The 22,287-nt window shown below is 42.4% G+C and overlaps 1 protein-coding gene across 1 annotated transcript; it reads left to right on the forward strand.

Annotated features, from left to right (window-relative positions):
• Positions 1-7,332: 7,332 nt before the first annotated feature.
• On the forward strand, positions 7,333-11,822 carry adora1b (adenosine A1 receptor b). The gene is made up of 2 exons (XM_033628204.2): positions 7,333-8,188; positions 10,792-11,822. Exons 1-2 carry the CDS (start codon positions 7,848-7,850, stop codon positions 11,594-11,596), a joined length of 1,146 nt encoding a protein of 381 aa, XP_033484095.1. The 5' UTR covers positions 7,333-7,847; the 3' UTR covers positions 11,597-11,822.
• Positions 11,823-22,287: the final 10,465 nt, after the last annotated feature.

The raw sequence follows: 22,287 nt of genomic DNA on the forward strand, positions 1-22,287 counted from the left end.
CTTTCTAAAGTGTGTTTAACACACCGAGAAAACGACCGGCAACAAAGCAACGTCTCTTGCATTTTTGAAAAGGACACGCCCTCCCGGAAATGTGCGCTCCCCCTTTTCTCGTCTGCAAGGACACAAACACACAGAGAGCTTGAAAATGGATGCCGAGAGATTTAACTCCGATTTATCAAACGTGTGCTCAGTCCACAAGATTGTGGAAATGAAGGACTTACAGCAACTTGAGCCATTTTGTACTGCTACACGTGTTTCTAGTCGGACTATGTTTATGAGCACAAGAGTTCAGCGAGCCACCGAAGGACCGCCCTGCGGATTTACTATTGGTTCTGCAACGTAGGGAGTTTTTTTAAACTCTGAAATTGTATCTGCCCATCTAAACACAAAATCAGGGAGAAAGTCATCAGTCTTTAGTTAAGCAAAGCATCTAAAGACTGACTTGTGAGTCTGTTTAACACTATTCCCAGTACTTTTGCCTAAAAAAATTCCATAATATTTTACTATATTTTTAAAGCATTTTTGCATACAATTAAATTCTAAATGCTTAGGTTAGTTTGATCATGTTTGCATTTACTACTAGTGAGAGAAGTTGTATGTTAAGCTATTTCAATCATTTAGCCACTACTGTTAGCTAACTATTAAGAATTTTCTCCTCGCTTGCAAAAATCTTCTCACCCACATTCATTTATGTTCAAATTACAGCTGACTTAATGTATGTATATACATACAGTACAGGCCAAAAGTTTGGACACACCTTCTCATTCAATGTGTTTTCTTTATTTTCATGACTATTTACATTGTAGATTCTCACTGAAGGCATCAAAACTATGAATGAACACATGTGGAGTTATGTACTTAACAAAAAAGGTGAAATAACTGAAAACATGTTTTATATTCTAGTTTCTTCAAAATAGCCACCCTTTGCTCTGATTACTGCTTTGCACACTCTTGGCATTCTCTCCATGAGCTTCAAGAGGTAGTCACCTGAAATGGTTTCCACTTCACAGGTGTGCCTTATCAGGGTTAATTAGTGGAATTTCTTGCTTTATCAATGGGGTTGGGACCATCAGTTGTGTTGTGCAGAAGTCAGAGTTCCCAGCAGCAGACCCATCTCTAGAACAACTGTTAAGAGGAGACTGCGCCAATCAGGCCTTCATGGTCAAATAGCTGCTAGGAAACCACTGCTAAGGAGAGGCAACAAGCAGAAGAGATTTGTTTGGGCCAAGAAACACAAGGAATGGACATTAGACCAGTGGAAATCTGTGCTTTGGTCTGATGAGTCCAAATTTGAGATATTTGGTTCCAACCGCCGTGTCTTTGTGAGACGCAGAAAAGGTGAACGGATGGATTCCACATGCCTGGTTCCCACTGTGAAGCATGGAGGAGGAGGTGTGATGGTGTGGGGGTGTTTTGCTGGTGACACTGTTGGGGATTTATTCAAAATTGAAGGCACACTGAACCAGCATGGCTACCACAGCATCCTGCAGCGACATGCCATCCCATCCGGTTTGCGTTTAGTTGGACGATCATTTATTTTTCAACAGGACAATGACCCCAAACACACCTCCAGGCTGTGTAAGGGCTATTTGACCAAGAAGGAGAGCGATGGAGTGCTGCGGCAGATGACCTGGCCTCCACAGTCACCGGACCTGAACCCAATCGAGATGGTTTGGGGTGAGCTGGACCGCAGAGTGAAGGCAAAGCGGCCAACAAGTGCTAAACACCTCTGGGAACTCCTTCAAGACTGTTGGAAAACCATTTCAGGTGACTACCTCTTGAAGCTCATCGAGAGAATGCCAAGAGTGTGCAAATCAGTAATCAGAGCAAAGGGTGGCTATTTTGAAGAAACTAGAATATAAAACATGTTTTCAGTTATTTCACCTTTTTTTGTTGAGTACATAACTCCACATGTGTTCATTCATAGTTTTGATGCCTTCAGTGAGAATCTACAATGTAAATAGTCATGAAAATAAAGAAAATGCATTGAATGAGAAGGTGTGTCCAAACATTTGGCCTGTACTGTATATACACTACCGGTCAAAAGTTTTACAACACCCCAATTTTTCCAGTTTTTTATTGAAATTCAAGCTGTTCAAGTCCAATGAATAGCTTGAAATGGTACAAAGGTAAGTAGTGAACTGCTAGAGGTTAAAAAAAAGGGTAAGGTTACCCAAAACTGAAAAATAATATACATTTCAGAATTATACAAAAAGGCCTTTTTCAGGGAACAAGAAATGGTTTAACAACTTAAAGCCGTTCTGCAGCAATGGAGGTTGATCAAGCCTTGAAAGGTGGTGCTACCAATTCCTACAGGTGTCCCAACTTTTCTTGATTACTTACAACCCCCTCTGTCTGCATAAAAGCAGTGTTGGAACACACTGTGGTACCATACCCTTGTGAGCATCATTTGAACAGTATTGTACTGCAGAAAGTAGTGTGTTACCATAAAAATGGCAAGAAAAAGGCAATTAACAATGGAAGAGAGACAGACCATCATAACACTTAAAAATGTAGGGCTTTCCTACAGAGAAATTGCGAACAAAGTCAAGGTGTCAGTGAGTACAGTTTCCTTCACCATCAAAAGGCACTCAGAAACTGTGAGAAACTCTGACAGGAAGAGGTCTGGCAGACCCAAAGCCACAACAGAATCAGAAGACAAGTTTCTGAGAGTCAACAGCTTGCGTGATAGGCGGCTCACAGGACAACAGCTTCAAGGACAGCTTAATAGTGGTCGTAGTAAGCAAGTCTCAGTTTCAACTGTGAAGAGAAGACTTCGAGTTGCAGGTTTGAACGGTCAAGTTGCAACAAGAAAGCCATTGCTAAGACATCAGAATAAGAAGAAGAGGCTTGCCTGGGCCATGAAACACCACCAATGGACTACTGAAGACTGGAAGAAGGTGTTATGGACTGATGAATCAAAGTTTGAAATCTTCGGTTCATCACGCAGGATTTTTGTACGCCGTCGAGTAGGCGAAAGGATGGTTCCTCAGTGTGTGACATCAACTGTCAAACATGGAGGAGGAAGCGTGATGGTCTGGGGCTGTTTTTCTGGATCTAGGGTCAGTGACTTGTACAGAGTGAGAGGCACCCTGAACCAAAACGGCTACCACAGCATTCTGCAGCGCCATGCAGTACCCTCTGGTATGCGCCTAGTTGGTCAGGGGTTCATCCTACAGCAAGATAATGACCCAAAACATACGTCCAAGCTATGCCAGAACTACCTCAGGAAAAAAGAACAACATGGTAAGCTTGAAAACATGGAGTGGCCAGCACAGTCTCCAGACATAAAACCCCATCGAGCTGGTTTGGGATGAACTGGACAGAAGAGTGAAAGCAAAGCAACCTACAAGTGCCACACATTTATGGGAACTTCTGCAACAGAGTTGGGAAGAACTTTCTGCAGAATATTTGATTTCCATTGTAGAAAGAATGCCACGAGTGTGTTCAGCTGTTCTATCTGCCAAAGGTGGCTACTTTGATGAGTCAAAAGTTTAGAATACATTTTGGTTTATAAATTGATTCCATGATTTCTTTTTTGACCTCAGTTGTTTATTTGTTCTATGCTTTCATTTCAGAGTACAATACAAAGAGTATAAACTGCATAATTTTCAATAAAAAACTGGAAAAATTGGGGTGTTCTAAAACTTTTGACCGGTAGTGTATATATATGTATATATATCCACCTTATTTTCAAACACGGAAGTAAATAGTGATCAACTTTCGTTTTTTTGTGCATGACTTCCAGTCAGCCGCTTTCCCTCATGCTTTCCCTTACCGGAGCTAACGGTGCAAGCTAATTTTTTTTCAATTTTCAGTTGTTTATGTTAGTCAATCACTTAGTTAGTTAGTTAGTTAGTCTGTGTAGCCTATTTTGTATAGATAACTGTGCCCACGTTTCCGTTATAACGGAAATTTATTCCCTCTAAACGCGAATAAATCACACATCAGTCATAAACTATGAACCAAAAAAGCACAATCTATCCCGAGTGAGACAAACTGCTTGATCCCCGTCTCCAGTGTACCAGCAGAGAACCTGCAGAACCGAATCAGTGAAAAAACACACCATGCTAAGCCTCTCTACCTGAGCAGCTGAAGCTGCGGCTCACACCCTCAACACACAGACACACAGACGGTGCTTCTGCATGCCAGCCAAACGTGTGCGCAACTGTGAGAAATAAATATGTGAGGTGTACGCTGCTTTTCTATATTTTTTTCCCTTTTCTTTCTTTCTCTCTGTCAGCGACATACACTCCTAACACAGGACGGGTTGTTTTAATTGACTGAGTTGATCATTAAGCCATAGTGATGCACGGATCGGCTTTGAGAGCACCCGAATCAGCATGTACGCATCAACCATCCAGCTGTTACAACATGATTGAGCTAGCAAAGCAGTTTTGTGTTACTATGTGTGGTATTTATTCAGTTTTGGGAAATCACGATGTCTAGAAAGCATCAGTGGCTGCAGCTGACAGGGACAGCTAACGTTAACACTAGCAGCAAAGCTAACATCAGGATCGTCATCCGTTAAAAGCCTCCCGTTGTCGGATACGACATGAAACTAGTCCAGTTAGCTCAATCATGTTGTAACTAAGACATCCGCTGGAGAAAATATTTTTTCACGGGCCATTTTGTGAGTTTAGTGAGTTATTACAGACACGGCTAACGGTTAACAGCTAACGGTTAGCCCAGCTAATCTACGATAACCATGCTATTAATTACACACAGAGAAAATACTAATGTTTGTTCAGTCATTGTGTTTATAGACTTTACAAACATCAGATTAGTCTAAACGGTGATATAGTGACGTGAAAAATGTGATATATACATATATATAGCTAAACTCAGCAAGGTAAACAACAAGGCGATTCCCATTTACACAGTGGTAAGAGTGCTGGACCGGAAGTGTCGCGCAAAAAAACGGAAGCTGGCTGCGTTCTGTTTTGCCTCTGTGTTTCCGTGAAAAATAAGGTGGATATATATGTCTGGTTTACGAGTGACGGTAGAATGGAGCGTGAGATGGATCTGCGGTTTGGTGCGGCTTCTGCAGTGATGCGTGCGCTGCACCGGTTCATCGTGGTGAAGAGGGAGCTGAGCTGGAAGGTGAAGCTTTCAATTTACTGGTCCATCTACGTCCCAACCCTCACCTATGGTCATGAGCTCTGAGTTGTGACCGAAAGAATGATATCGCAGATACAAGCGTCGGGTTTCCTCCGTAGGGTGGCTGGGCTCAGCCTTAGAGATAGGGTGAGGAGCTCAGACATCCAGAGGGAGCTCAGAGTAGAGCCGCTGCTCCTTCGCATTGAAAGGAGTCAGTTGAGGTGGTTCAGGCATCTGATCAGGATGCCTCCTGGGCGCCTCCTGCTGGAGGTGTTACAGGCACATCCCACTGGTAGGAGGCCTCAGGGCAGACCCAGAACACGTTGGAGGGATTACATATCTCATCTGGCCTGGGCACACCTTGGGGTCCCCCAGGAAGAGCTGTAAAGGGTTGCTGGGGAGAGGGATGTCTGGGATGCTCTGCTCGGCCCGCTGGCCCCATGACCCGGCCCCGGATAAGCGGATGAAAATGGATGAATATATATAAAGGTCTACTATGCATGAATTGTCAGTTATTGTTGGTGAACAAAAAAACACACACATTCAAACTTGGCCCCTCCTTCTTATACTGCTTGTACGTACAATGCAAACTACTGTTGAGGGAATGTTACATTTGTTGTAATGGAAAAGCTGATACTTCAGCAAGCTAACTAGGTTCATCCTGTTCTTCAGTGCTCATCAGCAAAAGTGAAAGTGAAAGCCAATCATAGATTCACGATGCTGTGTCCACAGTTCTCATAGCTTCCTCTTTTTATTTTATTTTACCTTTATTTTACCAGGTTAGTCCCATTGAGATCAATGATCTCATTTTCAAGGGAGACCTGATTGGATGTGTGTTGCTGTTACCAGATCGCTACCTTTTTATGAAGTCCTGACCTTACATGCTGTTTCTGGCTGAAGGCTACATGCCCTTAAATGACCCGAACACAGTCGAATGAGATAAAAAAAAGAGCAAAGAGCAGAGTCTGCAGATAAATACACTGCAACTCACCTCTAGCGGGATTAAATTGATTATTGAGAGGGTTTACTGATGCATTAGTCAATACATTGTTTTTTTTTTAAATCTTGTATAGGTAGTATAGGTCTACCTTTAATTATTTTTATTTAAATTTTTATCATTTATTTTCAAATTACAGGAGCTACACGTCCATGTAACATTACCCTCTAGTAACTGGAGAAGTATCCTCAAGGGTAGCCCTACAAGTACGCTGTTTGGGAATCATTGACATAAGTTACAGTGAGTGAGTGAGCACAGTACACCATCTGGGGCGCCTTCACGTCCAGTCTCCACAGTCATTCCTGCACGGATGTGAAAACAGAGACCTTGCCAGGTCAGAGAGCTCATGCAGCTGCCTGCTGTTAACCTTTACACCCCAGGGAGGGAGCACAAGATGCCACTGCTGTACTGTATGTTCGCAATGCTTGGCTGCTTGAGTGTCATTGTGTCTTTCTCAGAAAGCGACAGGGTGGATTATTGTGTCACTGGGATCGTGCCCCTGAATGATCAAAGTCAGAAGCAGGAAATATTCTTCTGAGAAATGCTGATCAATAGATCTAAGCCAGTCATAAGGTTTCCAGTGTTGTTGTTATAGATTTCTCATTAGTTTGGAGGATAGGGCTGGCCTCAGGCTCAGAGTGGAGGTCTTTGAAGTCTGAGGCACATGAATATATTTAGAATGACCTGAATATCTATTTGTAGTTCAAATTTATGCTTCTCTTAGGTGTTTTGAATGAAATGAAGGAAAAATGAGGAAAACAGTGGGATTCATACTGTGTGCCTCCACTGTTTACTCCGTCCCTTTTCACTCAGGGGATTGTATATATGATCTTTGCCACTCTCAATAGCTTTATCTGTGTTATTTTTTCTGTCAGCTGTGGCAGTTCACTGCCTCACCTCTTATCAGAACAATGGGCCACCGAGCAAGGTCCATTAGCATTTGAAAGGGCGTGGGAGAAAGGCGTGTGTGCCGTAATATAGAAAATGAGAATGAGTCCACATCACCTCTGCACTACCTGACTTCCTTGGGACGGTCCCGCAGAAGGCTACAGCAGTGTTTGTTTATTACTGCGTGGAAAATGAAGCAGCTGCACCCACTAAAGGAATTAAACTGAGTATGTAGCATATATTTCACAGAAACAAAAACGACACATCTGAACGCAACAAAAACAAAAAGGCGAGAAAACCGCACAGCTATATTCAGCAACTGCATTGTTGCTCAATACTGACAGCACGGTAAGGGGAGAGAACGAGGGAGCACCCGCCTGCGCAGGAGCTGCAACTGTGCGCGCTTTCATCCAGAAAAATAGCTGCTTGCTTTGCTAAAACCTGCTTTTTTAAAATTAAAACGTGCACTGATGAAGCTGAAGCGCCGTCTTGGATGAACCGGAGCGCATGTGGAGGATGCTGCTCTCACCAGGAGCAGGTGCATTCAGCCAAGTGGAGGCGCAGGGCATAGAGCAGGAGCGACGCACAACGGGCACCGGACCACAACACCTGCTCCGGATGAAAACCCTTCATGCTTAGATATGCTGCTGGTTCACGCGCTTCTCCTCTCCAAAATAACTGGATTTTTGCTTGCAACTTATGTGTGGTAACAAGGAGAAGGTGGGCAGCAGGGCACTGATGGACGCACAGCCCATTTGGAAAATACTGTAGTGGAAAAAAAAGGACTGCTCTGTTGGCTTCTCATAAGACTGCTTCATAGAAATCAATCTTGCTCTTATCAAGGACGGAATCATCTGCAAGGATGCCCGGAGCACTTTTATCAGCGCAGTCGCTCTACATAGGAATGGAGGTGGTGATTGCAGTCGCGTCTGTGATCGGGAATGTGATGGTGGTTTGGGCGGTGAAAATTAATAAATCGTTGCGAGATACCACGTTTTGTTTCATTGTCTCCCTGGCTCTGGCGGATATTGCAGTGGGAGCCCTCGTCATCCCTCTTGCCATTACTATAAGCATCGGACTCCAAACTCACTTTTACAGCTGCCTGCTCGTGGCGTGCACGGTGCTGGTGCTGACGCAAAGTTCAATCCTGGCCCTGCTGGCTATTGCAATTGACCGCTATCTCAGGGTCAAGATCCCGACCAGGTAATGAGGTTTTCACAACCCACACATGACAGTGAAGAGGGGCACATTATTCTGTGCCACATGGAGAGGTTTATGGTGATGGCATTGTTTTGGCAGAAGTCAATACAGCTCCAGTGCTGTGCTCCTGGGCATTGATTGGGTCTTGTTTCACTTCACAGGATGGCTCCATTCTGCCAGTCCCTTTATGTGCATATAGATCTGACTCACCAGTATACTGACATGACAGCTAACTAGGGCTTGGCTGATCAGCCAACAGCTTTAATTACTCCCTCTGTCCTCAAGATGCTTATATGTGTGGAAGAGTACAGTGGCAGAATTATTACATTTAGGGGTGGTGTGTACAGGAGACATGTGTTTTGTATGTTTCTGGAGGGCATAAGAAAGGTCAAGTTTGCTGTCGAAGATGTTCCCTCTTTGTATTTTACACCACCAGTGGTTAATCCTGCCAGGCTGGAACAAAAGATTGAGCAATGGTGCTGAAAGGCTGAAAAGATAAGCCTAGTAAAAGCAGGGAATGTATTGTCTGAGAATATTGTCTGTGATAGCCTTGAACTTTAATCTCCTGTCTAAGACTACACTAAGTCTTCCAGGCACAGGCGTAGATTGCAGGTGACATGCAAGGGACACGCCCCCCCCCCCCCCCCCCCCAGTATCTACAACATGTGCATTCTCCCCAGTAAAATATGACAGTAGCAGAGGACTTTTATTTTGGATGAAATTTTAAGACATTTTCACCATAATAAATGCACAACAATTCCCGGAGTGCAAGTCACAATGTCCTTTGGGTGGGACCTTGATTCCCCTGATTTCATGTTTAATGTTCAGTGTTGCTTCCAGGGTTGCAATCACAGTTTTCCAGGAAATTTAGATTTGACTAATTATTCTTGTAAAACCATGCAAGCTTAATGGTGAATGCCACAACAGCTGTCACATCAGTGAGTCCTTGTCCCAATTAGAGCTGTTCCAACACTGATACCAGTATTGGAAAAGCCTCTGATACTGCCTAAAATGCTGGATCGTGTATTGGCGAGTGTTTGCACCCATCCAATACCATGCAATTTGAATTTAAATTTAAATTTAAATTTAAAATCGCAGTTTTCAGTTGTTCATCATTGCGGCTCTGAAACAGTGGCCTACACAGCAAGTTGTGCTGTATAGGCCACTGGCAACTGCTGTTTTAGAGCCGCAAAGAAGAAGTGGTTTCTAGTTAATGCCATAAAATTTCAGCAATATGGCAATATTTTACACTGGAAAGTCCTACCAGTAAAAAGGCAATGAGTACAGTATGCAAGGCTTTAGTTTTGAGGAGTGGCACCAGGGTTGCTTCCTACTAAATTTTGGCTGCACTTCTTTTCAAGGAATTGTTATTTATTCCTATGACTGACAGTTGAGTTTAAAAGAAAGTTCTGTGCTTTTATTCTCTGTATGTGTTCATTCATGTTTTATAAAGGGTTTGACCTGAGCCATTCCATACAACAATGATAACAATCATTTCACATCCATACAAGATTAGTGGTTCACAGCTGTTATTTATATTTTTTTTATGCAGTGGTATGGGATTGGTACTTGGTATCAGCTGACTCACAAATCCAGGTATTATAATCAGTATCAAGAGGGAAAATATGGAAGTGGGACATGTCTAGTGCCAGTGTTTCTTCAATTCAGAAACTCTCACTTGGGAGTTGCTGCTGCTGCTCCCTCCCACAACTTCTATTTGTTATCAAGAGGGAGAATCTTTTCTGTTTTTCCCCCACATTTCCTGCTGTTAGATTAGTCTCTGATCTCCTCTGAGCAGACCGGCTTCCAGGCTCTGTGTGTGAATAATGATCTGCATGCTGTGCTTCACACGCAGACTCAACTTAACACACATCCCTGATCGATACTAATCTGAAACATGGCAGCGGGCTAAATTGCAGGGTTTTGCTTCAAGCTCCACTTAAGCAAAGGTCATGTTATTGTAATGCTAATATTTCCCCTACAATTACTACAACCAACATTGTAAATGTCAACTACTACTAATCAGAAAGGGAGAAATCGTTGCTTAGCTGGATCAGATAACTGATTCCCTGCCTCTAGGCTTGTATCAGGCTGAGTCTCTCTCTGTCATTTCTTGATCACAGGACAGCAGCGATAAGATTTTACAGTCTTTGCACCTTTTATGTTCCTCTATCTTCTGCTTATCCATAAACACTATAAACAATGAAAAAGCCAGACCTGTAAAGCCTGTTGTAGCATGCCAAGTCCTGCAGCTTGTGTCCACTGCACTGCTGAAATAAATTAGCAGATAATATTGAGCCAATTGTAAGAACCATAATTCAGTTTTGCCCTAAACAAAAGAGGCATGGAAAGCAGCAGTGCTGCAAAGAGCAAGGTTTACTGATAAGGGTTCACAGACACTGTCTTGTTCATGTGGAGATATGTGCTGTGTAGAAATGTGTGTTGCGTGTCCTGGGGCTTGTGGTTTGAATGGTAACTCTTTCTTTTGAATCACACCTTTCGTCAGTCCAAGGGCACTGACAAAATGAAAAATGAAGTAAATAAGAAAGCCTGCAGGTCCTGATGCTGTGAGAAAAAGTGCTGACACAATGCTGTGTTGTTTGCAGGTACAAGCGGGTGGTGACCCCTCGGCGAGCGGGGCTGGCAGTGGTTATATGCTGGACAGTGGCCTTCATCGTGGGGCTCACCCCCATGTTAGGCTGGAACAACCTGAAGCGCCTCCAGCAGAACGGCTCCATCAGCTCTGACCTCATCATCACCTGCCAGTTTGAGAACGTCATCAGCATGGACTACATGGTCTATTTCAACTTTTTCGGCTGGGTGCTGCCGCCGCTGCTGCTCATGTTGGTCATTTATGCAGAGATCTTCTACATGATCCACAAGCAGCTTAGCAGTAAGAAGTTCACCACCAGTCACGCAGACCCCAACAAGTACTACGACAAGGAGCTGAATCTTGCTAAATCGCTGGCTCTGGTTCTTTTTCTCTTCGCCATCAGCTGGCTCCCCCTCCACATCATTAACTGCATCACCCTCTTCTGCCCTGAGTGCAACAAGCCTATCGTCCTCCTCTACATCGCCATCCTGCTCACCCATGGTAACTCCGCTGTCAACCCGATTGTCTACGCTTTCCGTATTAAAAAGTTCCGATCTGCCTTCAGGAAAATCTGGCAGCAATACTTCTGCTGCAAGGACACACCAGCTCTGGAGATACAGCCCAGCGACAGGAAAGAGATGCCCAACCCAGAGCAACAGCAGGCGACACCACCACAGCCTCCTCAGAAGGACATCCAAAACTCTGATCCACCACCTGAGCAGCCGCCTCCACCACCTGAGCAGCTGCAGGACCAGAGGACCGAACCACCCCAACAACCTAAAGAACACCCGCCCTTACTGGAGCAGAACGCAGTCTAAGCTGCGAAATGGAGCTTATTTGTTGGCTGGGAAAGTAGCGATCAGTGCACAAGCATTGGTTCTCTCCTCATTTGAATGTAGTCTCATGAGGAGCATGAAGTGCTACGGTGATGTAATGGCTGAGGCGACTTGGATCAACAATCTAAAACACTGGAAGATCATTTAATTTTACTCAGGAGGAGTGGATTACTGATAGTGTGGTCAAAGCAAAAAAAAAGGCAAAAAGGGTATTATAAACTTGCAATAATTGAAATCTTTTTGACAGTGGCTGTCTATCTCAGTAACAGACGGAAGACATTAAGCTTTAACTGTTATGTCATTATGGTCAAACAGTCTGTGTGAACATTACAACATGTGCAATATAAGTTATTGTGGTCGGTCAGTATCAGATTATGTTTTAACTTGCTATACAATGAATGTTTATACATTCATAAGAGCAGGTTCATCTTTCTACTGTAATACTGTGTGTATCATTAAACTGACAGTGGCTAAAGAACATGAATGTAATAATAATGTAAATAAGAGGCTACAGCAGCACAGCTTTGAACGCTCATCTCTTCTTCAGGGTCTTAATCGCACAACAGTGGTGGAGCAAGTGGCAGTATGGGAGAGATTTTTTTGCAGCGTGGAGGTGTGTGTGTGTGTGTGTGTGCTGATAGAAGGGGTTTTGTAATCCCTTAACTCTTCTCCATTGGAGTCCCTCAGCGGATCCAGCAGCCCTGTTCCATTACTGAGGAGATGGACGGGGATAAGGAACAAGCAGCTGGAGGGAATGGGAGGTTTTAACCTTTTAGAAGCTGCGTGGAGGAGACTCACGGCTGCAGGACGACAGCTACTCATGGGGGAGAGAGACAAGATGCACTTAAAGCTCATGCTTATCCAGCCTCCATGCCAGCTGGTGGTAGGAGCTGGGTTTTCCTTTTTTTTCCCCGGCTATGAGGGGCGATGATAACTGTTCCACAACCTACCACTAGGAACAGTGGCTTATGGCCTTATTCAGTATTTTAATTAGTACAGGCTGGACTGGAAAAGACAACCTGACGATTGTGAGTATCTTAATACACTGTAAGCTCAACATTTTGCATAATGCCAAACTGGGTCATCTGTAGACTAGTAATTCAGAAATGTTCAATGCCACTGACATAAAAACACTGTATGAAAATGTAAAGTTATTCTGTTTTGTCTCTTGTAAAGACTCAGAACTCCAGCCAAGACAGCTCATTGATGTTCTCCTAAGTGGGTGACAATCTATGTAAGCTAAAGGTCCAGTGTGTAGGATTTAGAGGGATATATTGGCAGAAATGGAATATAGTGTATTGGCTTTAGCTTATAATCACCTGAAAATAGGAATCATTGTGTGTCTGTTACCTTAGAACGAACCGTTTATATCAACACAGGGAGTGGGTCCTGGCCCACGGAGTCCGCCATGTTCCTACAGTAGCCCAGAACTGACAAACCAAACACTGGCTGTAGATGGGGCCACTCCTGTTTTCCAGATTTTGCATCGACCACTGTAGTTAGCAGCCCCTCCAAAACAAGCTAAACAGCACTAGAAAACACTGTTTTTTTTTGTTTTGTTTTTTTTACATGAAGCTGCTTTATTCAGTGCTTTTACCAGTTGTAATCATTGGGTCCATTTGTTTTGGTGGAAAGGACCTCTGTGGATATTTCAGCATCCGCTCAAAACCTCTTGAACAATGAACACTGAAGGAATCCTAACCGGGAGTTCACGCTCGGCACATGGGAGAAGTTTCATCTGGTTGCAATCTGAAATCCGCACCACTAAATGCCACTAAATCCTACACACTGTACCTTTAAGACATTTTCTATCACGGTCTTGACAAGCATGTCTCGGGAACAAGCAGGGAGTGAACATTTTGATGCTTAGATGGCCATGAAGACGGTGTCAAAAGAAACCATAATGCAATCCACAGCACCTGTATCTTGATATGTCTACAAAGTGTATAGGCCAGGTGGACTGTACATAACACACACTTGAGGAAAAAAAAGATGAATAAATGTATAACATAATGTTTGTCCTACAGGTAATGCTATTTACAACCGAAGTTTACAGTTATGATTCCAATAGAATAGTGAAATACACATATTTGTGATATTATTATTTTATGTTATCTCATGGCTTGAATGAATGACCTCTGATGCAAATGTGACTACTGAGCACTGAGCAAATGTTGCAGCTCGCAACAGTAAATACATTTTGAAGGAGACATAATGCCACCCGGATTATGTTTTTCTATTAACATAATGAGAAAATGTAAATTTGCAAAAAATGTTTATATCACAAAAATGTTCACTGGCAACATATTTCATTTGTTTCTGCAAAAATATCCAATGTGGCACTGCAATATCTGTGACTGCTGCATTATTTAAGTTTTTATGGTAATGTTTAGGCAACACTTGGGAGGGAAAATTCAGCAGTCATTTAAGGCACCAGACACAAATGATTATCAGCATTTAACTGAAACCACAGTCTTCCTCTTACTTTAACCAAAGTGCCTTTTTTGCCTAAACCACAGACAGGAGTCTGGATGACAACCCCTGACTATGGTGTCAAAGTTGTTATGTTTATATGCCCAACACCAGAGGCGGAGATGTGGGGGGGTGGCATCTGGGGTCCAGCCCTGAATGTTTTTTAAAAGGCTAAAATCTATGCCTAAAAAATCTAATCTCATTGAGTAAATGTTCTTCTGTTGGCCTAATATTCAAGTCAGAGTATTGAAGACCACATTTACTCGGCTTGGATTCAAATGAAGCAGATTTATCAGATAAACCGTCATTTGGTAAACTCCACTCAAGCATAGTATGACAAAAATAGCTTTCAAGATTAGTAATGTTGTTTACACCAAATTTCTACCCTTAGGGTGACCAGATGTACCAAAAAAATTTGGGACAGTCCTGAATTATGTGCAGCTGTCCCAAATCCTGAATCCTGTCTTGTTTGTTGTGAAAATTAACTGTAGTAGTAATAGATAATCTGAACAAGCTAAAATAAGAGCTGTCTGTGTGCTGTGGGACTCGATTTGACTTGAGCCTTGAAGGCACAGATCCTGAGGAGACCTGACTTAGTGACACAGTTATATTTAAAAATGCTGCACTAACCATATTGTGTATTTTTGAGTGCTGCCAAATTGTCAGAATTAATTAATAACATAACAGAGATACGCACAACAAGCTGCTGTCACCAGAATAAAGAAGAGAGAGAGAGAAAGAACCCTTTCATTAAATTATCAATTAGTGAACATAAATTAGTGGATAACCGTTTTTTCCGTGAAAATGTAATCAAATTACTTATGTAGGCTATAATTTGCTTTGCGTTATTTAAAAATGTCCCGTTCATTGACATCTTTCATTTGTGTATTGCACTGATTAGGCAGCCATAAATAATGGATTGTGGATGTCACTTGACCTCTTTTAAACCAGATGTCAGAGTCAGAGATTGCAGAGAGTTGTAATTTGTGCTAAAAATATCTGGAAGAAAAGATGACCGTGACATACTAGCCGTCAACTGTGCAGAACGGCTCATGCACCCTGTGATCAAACCCCTCCACCTCCCATCCTAAATTTCACCTGTTCTCATCTGGTCGCCCTACCTACCCTACCTATGTTCATTCATTCATTCATCTTCTAACCGCTTCATCCTCTTGAGGGTCGCGGGGGGGCTGGAGCCTATCCCAGCTGACATCGGGCAAGAGGCAGGGTACACTGTGGACAGGTCGCCAGACTATCGCAGGGCTGACACATAGAGACAGACAACCATTCACACTCACATTCACACCTACGGACAATTTAGAGTTATCAATTAACCTAGTCCCCAATCTGCATGTCTTTGGACTGTGGGAGGAAGCCGGAGTGCCCGGAGAGAACCCACACTGACACGGGGAGAACATGCGAACTCCGCCACAGAGGGGCTCCCACGCCTGGGATCGAACCGGCAACCCTCTTGCTGTGAGGCGAGAGTGCTAACACCACACCCCTGTGCCGCCCCCTACCTATGTTATGTAACTTAAAATTCTGGGCTCTTTTTAGGTGGCCTGAGTGAGCATTAGTCATTGTCAACATGCTTTGCTGTAGTTTCACAATGATGAAGACAGTTAGTTGGAACACAATTACAGTAAATACAAAATAGGGTGAAGGCTCTACAGGATGTTTTTTCCCCTGCATCCATTAATGTTTTTCCAAAATTATGTGCAGATTTTTAAGCATTATATCATTTCAAATGGCTTAAGAAATAGTGCATATAGCTGCGGTAAATAGAAAAATAAATCCCTGGAGGAACATGTCCCCAGACCTCACGTAGGTTGGGCTGCGCTCTCAACATCTGCCACTGCCCACCATCCACCCCAAACACATCCTTGCAACTTTGGTGTGGTGGATAAATGTAGAAACTTAATCAAAAAGTCGTTGCCTCCAAACTTAATCCAGGTAGTGATTACATTTGTTACAACAAGTTCAGTGGGAAACCAATTTAGTGATCTATAGATGTAATTTCTAGGAGACAGGATTGCAAAGTCAAGAGCAAAAAGCAGTACTGCACTCATCCGGTCATTTAAAAATGGCTACAATCATCACTTTTAAACTAACGATGAATCGCATGACAACTTGTATGTGGAAGGGGTTGTGAGAAGTAACAAACCCACCTGAATCTATAGTTCCCCTCAGCTCTATGGACATTAATCAGCTCCTTGATTTGATGTTCCAGCCTGCAACTTCAGGGCTTTTCAGTGGCAGTTCTCTAAACTTTGTTTCCAGCAGAAGCAGGCCACTATTTCAGACAAAGTTTAAGCATTTAGTAGCAAATGAGCCATACTTTTTAGGAGTTAGCCAGACCAAAGCTAAAAGAAGAGGGAATATTGGATTTACACCTTATCGGGTGGACATAAACAAAACTCCAAGTGAATGCTAATGTTGCTATGTATCTGCTGGTTGTGTAAATAAGCTGCTGTTTGCTAACAGTTTTGCCATATTAACTTGTGCAGTGTTTACAGCTTCATTCCACTCCCCTGAAGTGACCCCGAAAGAAAAAAAAATCAGTTAACGCAGGCACTAACAGCCATTATCAATCTGATTCTTACTCACATAAAGTCAACACTTCCTGTTTGCTAAATGGAGCAACGCCTGTGAGTCATATGTCACTCTCCATATGTTATCTATAAAACACACCAGCTTCTTCCCAGCTCTCCCCTTGCCTTGTCAATGCCGCTGCTGCCCTGCATCAGTACTGCTGCTGGCTCTTTCAGCCCCACCTCCAACCCAGCTCCCACCTGCAGGCTCTGGCCAAGGGAGGGAAATATTTAATCATCACTCCTCAGTATCTCACGTAAATATTTCTGCAGGGAACGATGAGGCTGGACTCTAGACACCAAACTCTCATCCTGCTCGGCTCTGCTGTGAAATTAACATTTAAAACATGATTTGTCTGATTGAACTGAGGATAAACTCAAGTACAGCCACCCACGGTGAATCTATTCATAATTTTCTTTTTAAAAAGATGATGATATATGTTATTTTTTTTGTGTATTCAGTCCTCATGTTGAGTCACCACTTCCTTAGTTGTGATTATTCCCCAGCAATCAACACTTTAAGCCCTGAATATCTCAACTTTCTATTGGTACCTTGCTTCTGCTTGGCAGCGCTGTCAGAATTTTCATTACTGCTGCAATAATACAGCGAGTGGCTCTTAGATAACAGTTGAGAGTTGTCACAGCTCTGACAACCCCATTTCTCCTCTCAGTGTATGGGTTCCTGTGGTATTTGGCGACGTGTAAAGTTTCTGAAAGACCACGTAATCCTAGTGAGGACTGCTCACTCTTGCTGTGCCCGCGAGGTCTCAATCTCAGCAGAGCCCATGCAGCAGAGAATACACTGGACATGCACACTTTTATGTGATATAGGGCTCAGCCGAAAGCACATATAAATCGATAGTCTGATTCAATAGCAGGAATGTTTTACATAGAGCCTAACACTTCAGTCTTGGAGGCTATTCTTATCATGTTGGCTTGGTTTCCTGGGCAAAGATGCTGAGTTTCAGGAAAGGATTGAATATCAAGTGGAATGAGACTTCAGATAAGAACTACAAATAAGAGGAAAGGAAATACTGGAGCTTTGTGCAGCAGAGGTGACCTTTCCCTGCAGCGACGTACTGTCCTTGGGGCTAATGGGCACTAACCGCAGATACTGAGTAAAGGAAAGGGGCCTCTCCTTCACGCAGATACTGAGTAAAGGAAAGGGGCCTCTCCTTCACGCAGATACTGAGTAAAGGAAAGGGGCGTCTCCTTCACGCAGATACTGAGTAAAGGAAAGGGGCCTCTCCTTCACGCAGATACTGAGTAAAGGAGAAGGGCATCTCCTTCCACCACCTCATGTTCACATTCGGCAGTAAAACCAGGTTCAAAGTGTAGCAAAGTTGTGTTTGACGTTGTGAGACATTTGCTATTACATTTACATTAGATTCAGCACATGGCGTGGTGCACATTTGCAAGGGAAATAATCAAGAAATGATGATAGGTTTGGGAATAAATGCAAACTAATATCAAAGTACTGTTCTAACAAGAGAGCAAGTGACCTCCACACCTCTGCACCTGCCCTCGTCCCCTCTGGTAAAATGCACCTTTTTTGAATCAATATTTATTCAGGATGGTTTCTTTTAACCACATTTCAGGTCAATATTGAGCTGCGTGCATTAGCTGGAGATCTAACACTGACCTTCCAATCCCCTGAAGACTCCCTGTACTTCCACCAGGGCAGGCTGTGGGGGAAATGCATGGCATGATATTTATGTCCCAGTAAAGGGCTTTTTTCATTAAAAATGGAGGAGCGGTTTGATCTACCTGGGCTCTGATCAGGCGTCATGAATAAGCAAGTGTGTTGAGCCCCTGGAGCTGCTGCACAACAGGAAACAAGGCTCCTTGTCAGAACACTTTAAATACCATCACAACATCTGTCTTAGGGAACAGCTGTAACACAGGTCTAAGGCTTCCTTTGAAGGAAGAAGGAAGGTTAACATACGCATAAAAGAAGCACAGTGTGATAGTGTTATACAGTAAAAGTCAGAGCAACATCCATCATCACATACAGTTGATTGTTGGCATTGTTCTGCATGTGTGATTTCACAGGAAAGCAGTGAGTCATAAAAACAAGGCCAACAATTCTGCCTTTGCTGAAAGAGCATCTGTGTCAGACTTATCTGTGTCATGGTGCATAAGTGTGCGAACATCAATTCCTAGTTGGCGTTGCAGCTAATGAGAGGCTGCATCCACACTGATGAGCATAAAAATGAGAGGATCCAAAAAAAAGGAGTGGATGCAAATTTGCAGCAGATGGAATAATTTGCATGCAACAGCAACTGAACACGGCCTGTCGAGATGTAATGATATGCATTATTTTAGATAATCAGTTGTGATATAGCAAAGTGTTCACACCGAGCAGATATACTGCGATCATCTTTAGCTGTGAATTTTACCTAAAGGTGCTATAGCACAGAAAACAGTGTGATCAATTGTGTTTTACACTCCTTCAGAAACGGTTTCATCCCACTCAAAAAGCAATAAGGGCTCACAGAAAGTGTGAGAACACTTCAATAAAACAACATTAGGGTTCTGCAAATACAACAATCTCCTCTAATAATCAATTATTCACCAAGCAGCCTTACAGAATTAGAACCACATCAATATTTTATCTCCCTTTTTATCAAATCTCTGCCTCAGGAGGTATTATGAAAAGCATTGTTAAAGCAAGGTTGTAGCATGAAAGGCTCCTGTGTGAACTCAAAGATGCAATAAATGGTTCAGAGTGCGTCATTTGAAAAATAATTTGTTTTCACCTTGTTTTCAAGGGGCAGATGGAGCAGAGATGTTTTTATCCGTTGCTTAGTAGCATACTTTACTTCCTTTGGTAAAGAGAGGTTCCCCTCATACAGTACTGGCTGGTAAAGCTTGATGCAGCATTTTCTTCCTGACACTAATTCCCTGTACCAGAGCTCTATTTCTAACTCTCTTGGCATCATTGACTGTCCTTGTGACGGACTGCCACCTGCTGGTAGAGAATATGTTGTGTGTGTGATTAAAACTGAGCAGCAGGAACGCTCACTGTTGAGCTGGCTCTGTGGTGGAAGGTACCAAGGTCACATCTGGTTCCTTCATTAAGCTTCTCCCACAGGTCCTGGTAGCCCCTTCAGCATCCATAGTCTTTTATTTAAAATCCTCTGATGGCAGTTCTAAAGACCACTTGGCTGATTAATATCCTCAAGACACCACAATTAGCTCAGGGAGCCAAAACAAAAACCCTACTGCCTGCATTTGCACATTGGATTCTGGTCGGCCACGTGGTGTTCAGAAACACCATGAAGCAACAAGATCATGAATTTCAATTATTTTCCCCCAAATAAAATATATGCAGTTTAAAGCACCACATTATAATCATTGTTGTTTGGAATTAAAGGGACAGTTCACTCCAAAACCCAAAAATACATATATTTCCTCTTACCTGTAGTGTTATATATCAGTCGAGATTGTTTTGATGTGAGTTGCAGAGTGCTGGAGACATCAGACTTAGAGATGTCTACCTTATCTCTAATACAATGGAACTAAATGGCACTTGGCTTGTGGTGCTCAAAGCGCCAAATAAATACATTTGAAAAAGTCAACGGCAATGTCTCTTGCCAGAAATCATGACCCGGTTACTCAAGATAATCCACAGACCTTGTTGTGAGCAGTTTTATGTAGGAACTATTTTCTTTCTATCAAACTACACCCGCCAACCGTATCTAACAGTGTCATGATTTCTGGAAAGAGACATCGCTGTTTTTTTTTGTTTTTTTTCTTTTGCACTTTGAGTGCCATCGAGTTCCATTATATTCAAGAGAAGAACATCTCTACAGCCAATACCTCCAACATTCAGCAACTCACACGAAAACAATCTAAACTGATAAATAGCATTATAGTAAAGAGAGAAAAATATGTAACATATATCTAAAACATTTTTTATTTTTGGGTGACCTGTTCCTTTAAGGGAAAATGTGCTTGATTAAACTGGGCTTAAACTGTTTAATACAGCTCTGTAAAGTAAAAACTTTACACTTCAAAAGAATGCACAGTTGAATTTCCAAGATAGTTTATCGTCTATTTTTATCATAAGCAGCATTTTTCTTTTCATTTCTAGATTTCTGAACATGAAACTGTTGTCTGAAGTCGTCGGTTATCTCAAAGAGATTCTAAAGGTATGATCCAGAAAATGTTCCCACATCCACATAAGATCACCCACATACTGTCACTGTGCCAAAATCATGCTCTGCTCTGGCTGTACTTCCAGGATACACAGACTGTGAATGCAATTTTTCAGTTGTCCATTCTTCAAGCATTTAAACAGATTTCTTAAAGGAATCTTTTACACACAAAATGATCATTTGTATAAGAATTACTCAACCCATGTTATGTATTATGTAATTTGTGAAGAAAACTTAACGGGGAGAGGATATGACAACACTTTGTGGACACGTCAACAGTTAGAAATCTAACGCATATGTCAAAATGTGTGGAGGTCTGAAACTTCACACCACCTCTTCATTAGACACTGATAGGTACAAAATGACCATAAAAGGTAGTCATTAGAGAATATGTGTGGATGTGCAGTTAAAGAAGAATCTCACCCCCTGATGATCTTTTGTATATCACTTACTTACCCTGTGTTATGTTGAGTTTGTGAGGAGAACTTTTTTTCTTGCATGCCTCCAGTGAACAAAAAAAATCCTTAAACAGAGAAAATTCTTGATGAATTGGAGTAAAAGGGGGTCTGCGTTAAACAACAGCAAAACTCAAAAACTCACATAACTCATGCAGTATAATCCAAATCCCGTTTATGTGGTTGTATGCTCAGTACATTTAAAACATGCATTTTAGCAAAACCCTTACTATTTTAAAACTTTTCTGCATCAACAGTCTCACGCACAAATGAACAGCCATTTGGGAAACTCTATATAATGCACAAGCAGAGTTCAAATGCATGCATTGCCTGGATACTACTTGTATCCGGAAGTGTTTAAATAGTAAGGTATAGTTAAAATGCAAGTGTTTGGGATGTACTGAGCATACAACTGGATAGATTAGACTTATATTATACAGCACAAGTTGTGTGAACGTTTGTAAATGGATGTTATGATATTGTTTTGCTATGATGAAATGTGACAAATGTGCATCAAGAATTTTTATTGTTTTTTGGAATCTTCATTCACTGTGGATGCATGCAAGAAAAACAGTTTTCTTCATAAAGTGAGTGTAACACGGGGTGAGTAACTGATATACAAGTGATCATTTTGTGGTTGAAGTATTCCTTTAAGGGAGAAAGTCTGTGCTCGACATAATTTTATGCTAGATCTATATCTGTCCACTTAAGTGACACAGACAGAGTCATCAGCAAATGTAAAACCACCAACAGTAATGTCAGGGTTCAAGTTGTTTTGCTGCATTACAGGAATATGACACAGTGTGTGCACAACAATCTGGGTTTTTGTCCTGGAGGGAAATGTTGCATTTATCTTGGGCCACGCGAGTTCAAACTCTGGAAACCCCACGTACGGTAAAAGAGAGCTCTAACCCCAGCAAACACACATCAAAAGGAGGGATAACTGCCTGCCTCAACAAGTCTGAGCCAAAGTGTGCAGAGCCAGCTGAAGTGCT

This window comes from Epinephelus lanceolatus, chromosome 8 (assembly GCF_041903045.1).
Source record: "Epinephelus lanceolatus isolate andai-2023 chromosome 8, ASM4190304v1, whole genome shotgun sequence".
NCBI lineage: Eukaryota > Metazoa > Chordata > Actinopteri > Perciformes > Serranidae > Epinephelus > Epinephelus lanceolatus.

Bases quoted from the DNA above. Each gene is read 5' to 3' on its own strand.
- adora1b (XM_033628204.2), top strand. From the start codon at position 7,848: ATGCCCGGAGCACTTTTATCAGCGCAGTCGCTCTACATAGGAATGGAG. The intron at 8,189-10,791 runs GTAATGAGGTTT...TGTTGTTTGCAG, and splicing joins AGGGTCAAGATCCCGACCAG to GTACAAGCGGGTGGTGACCC.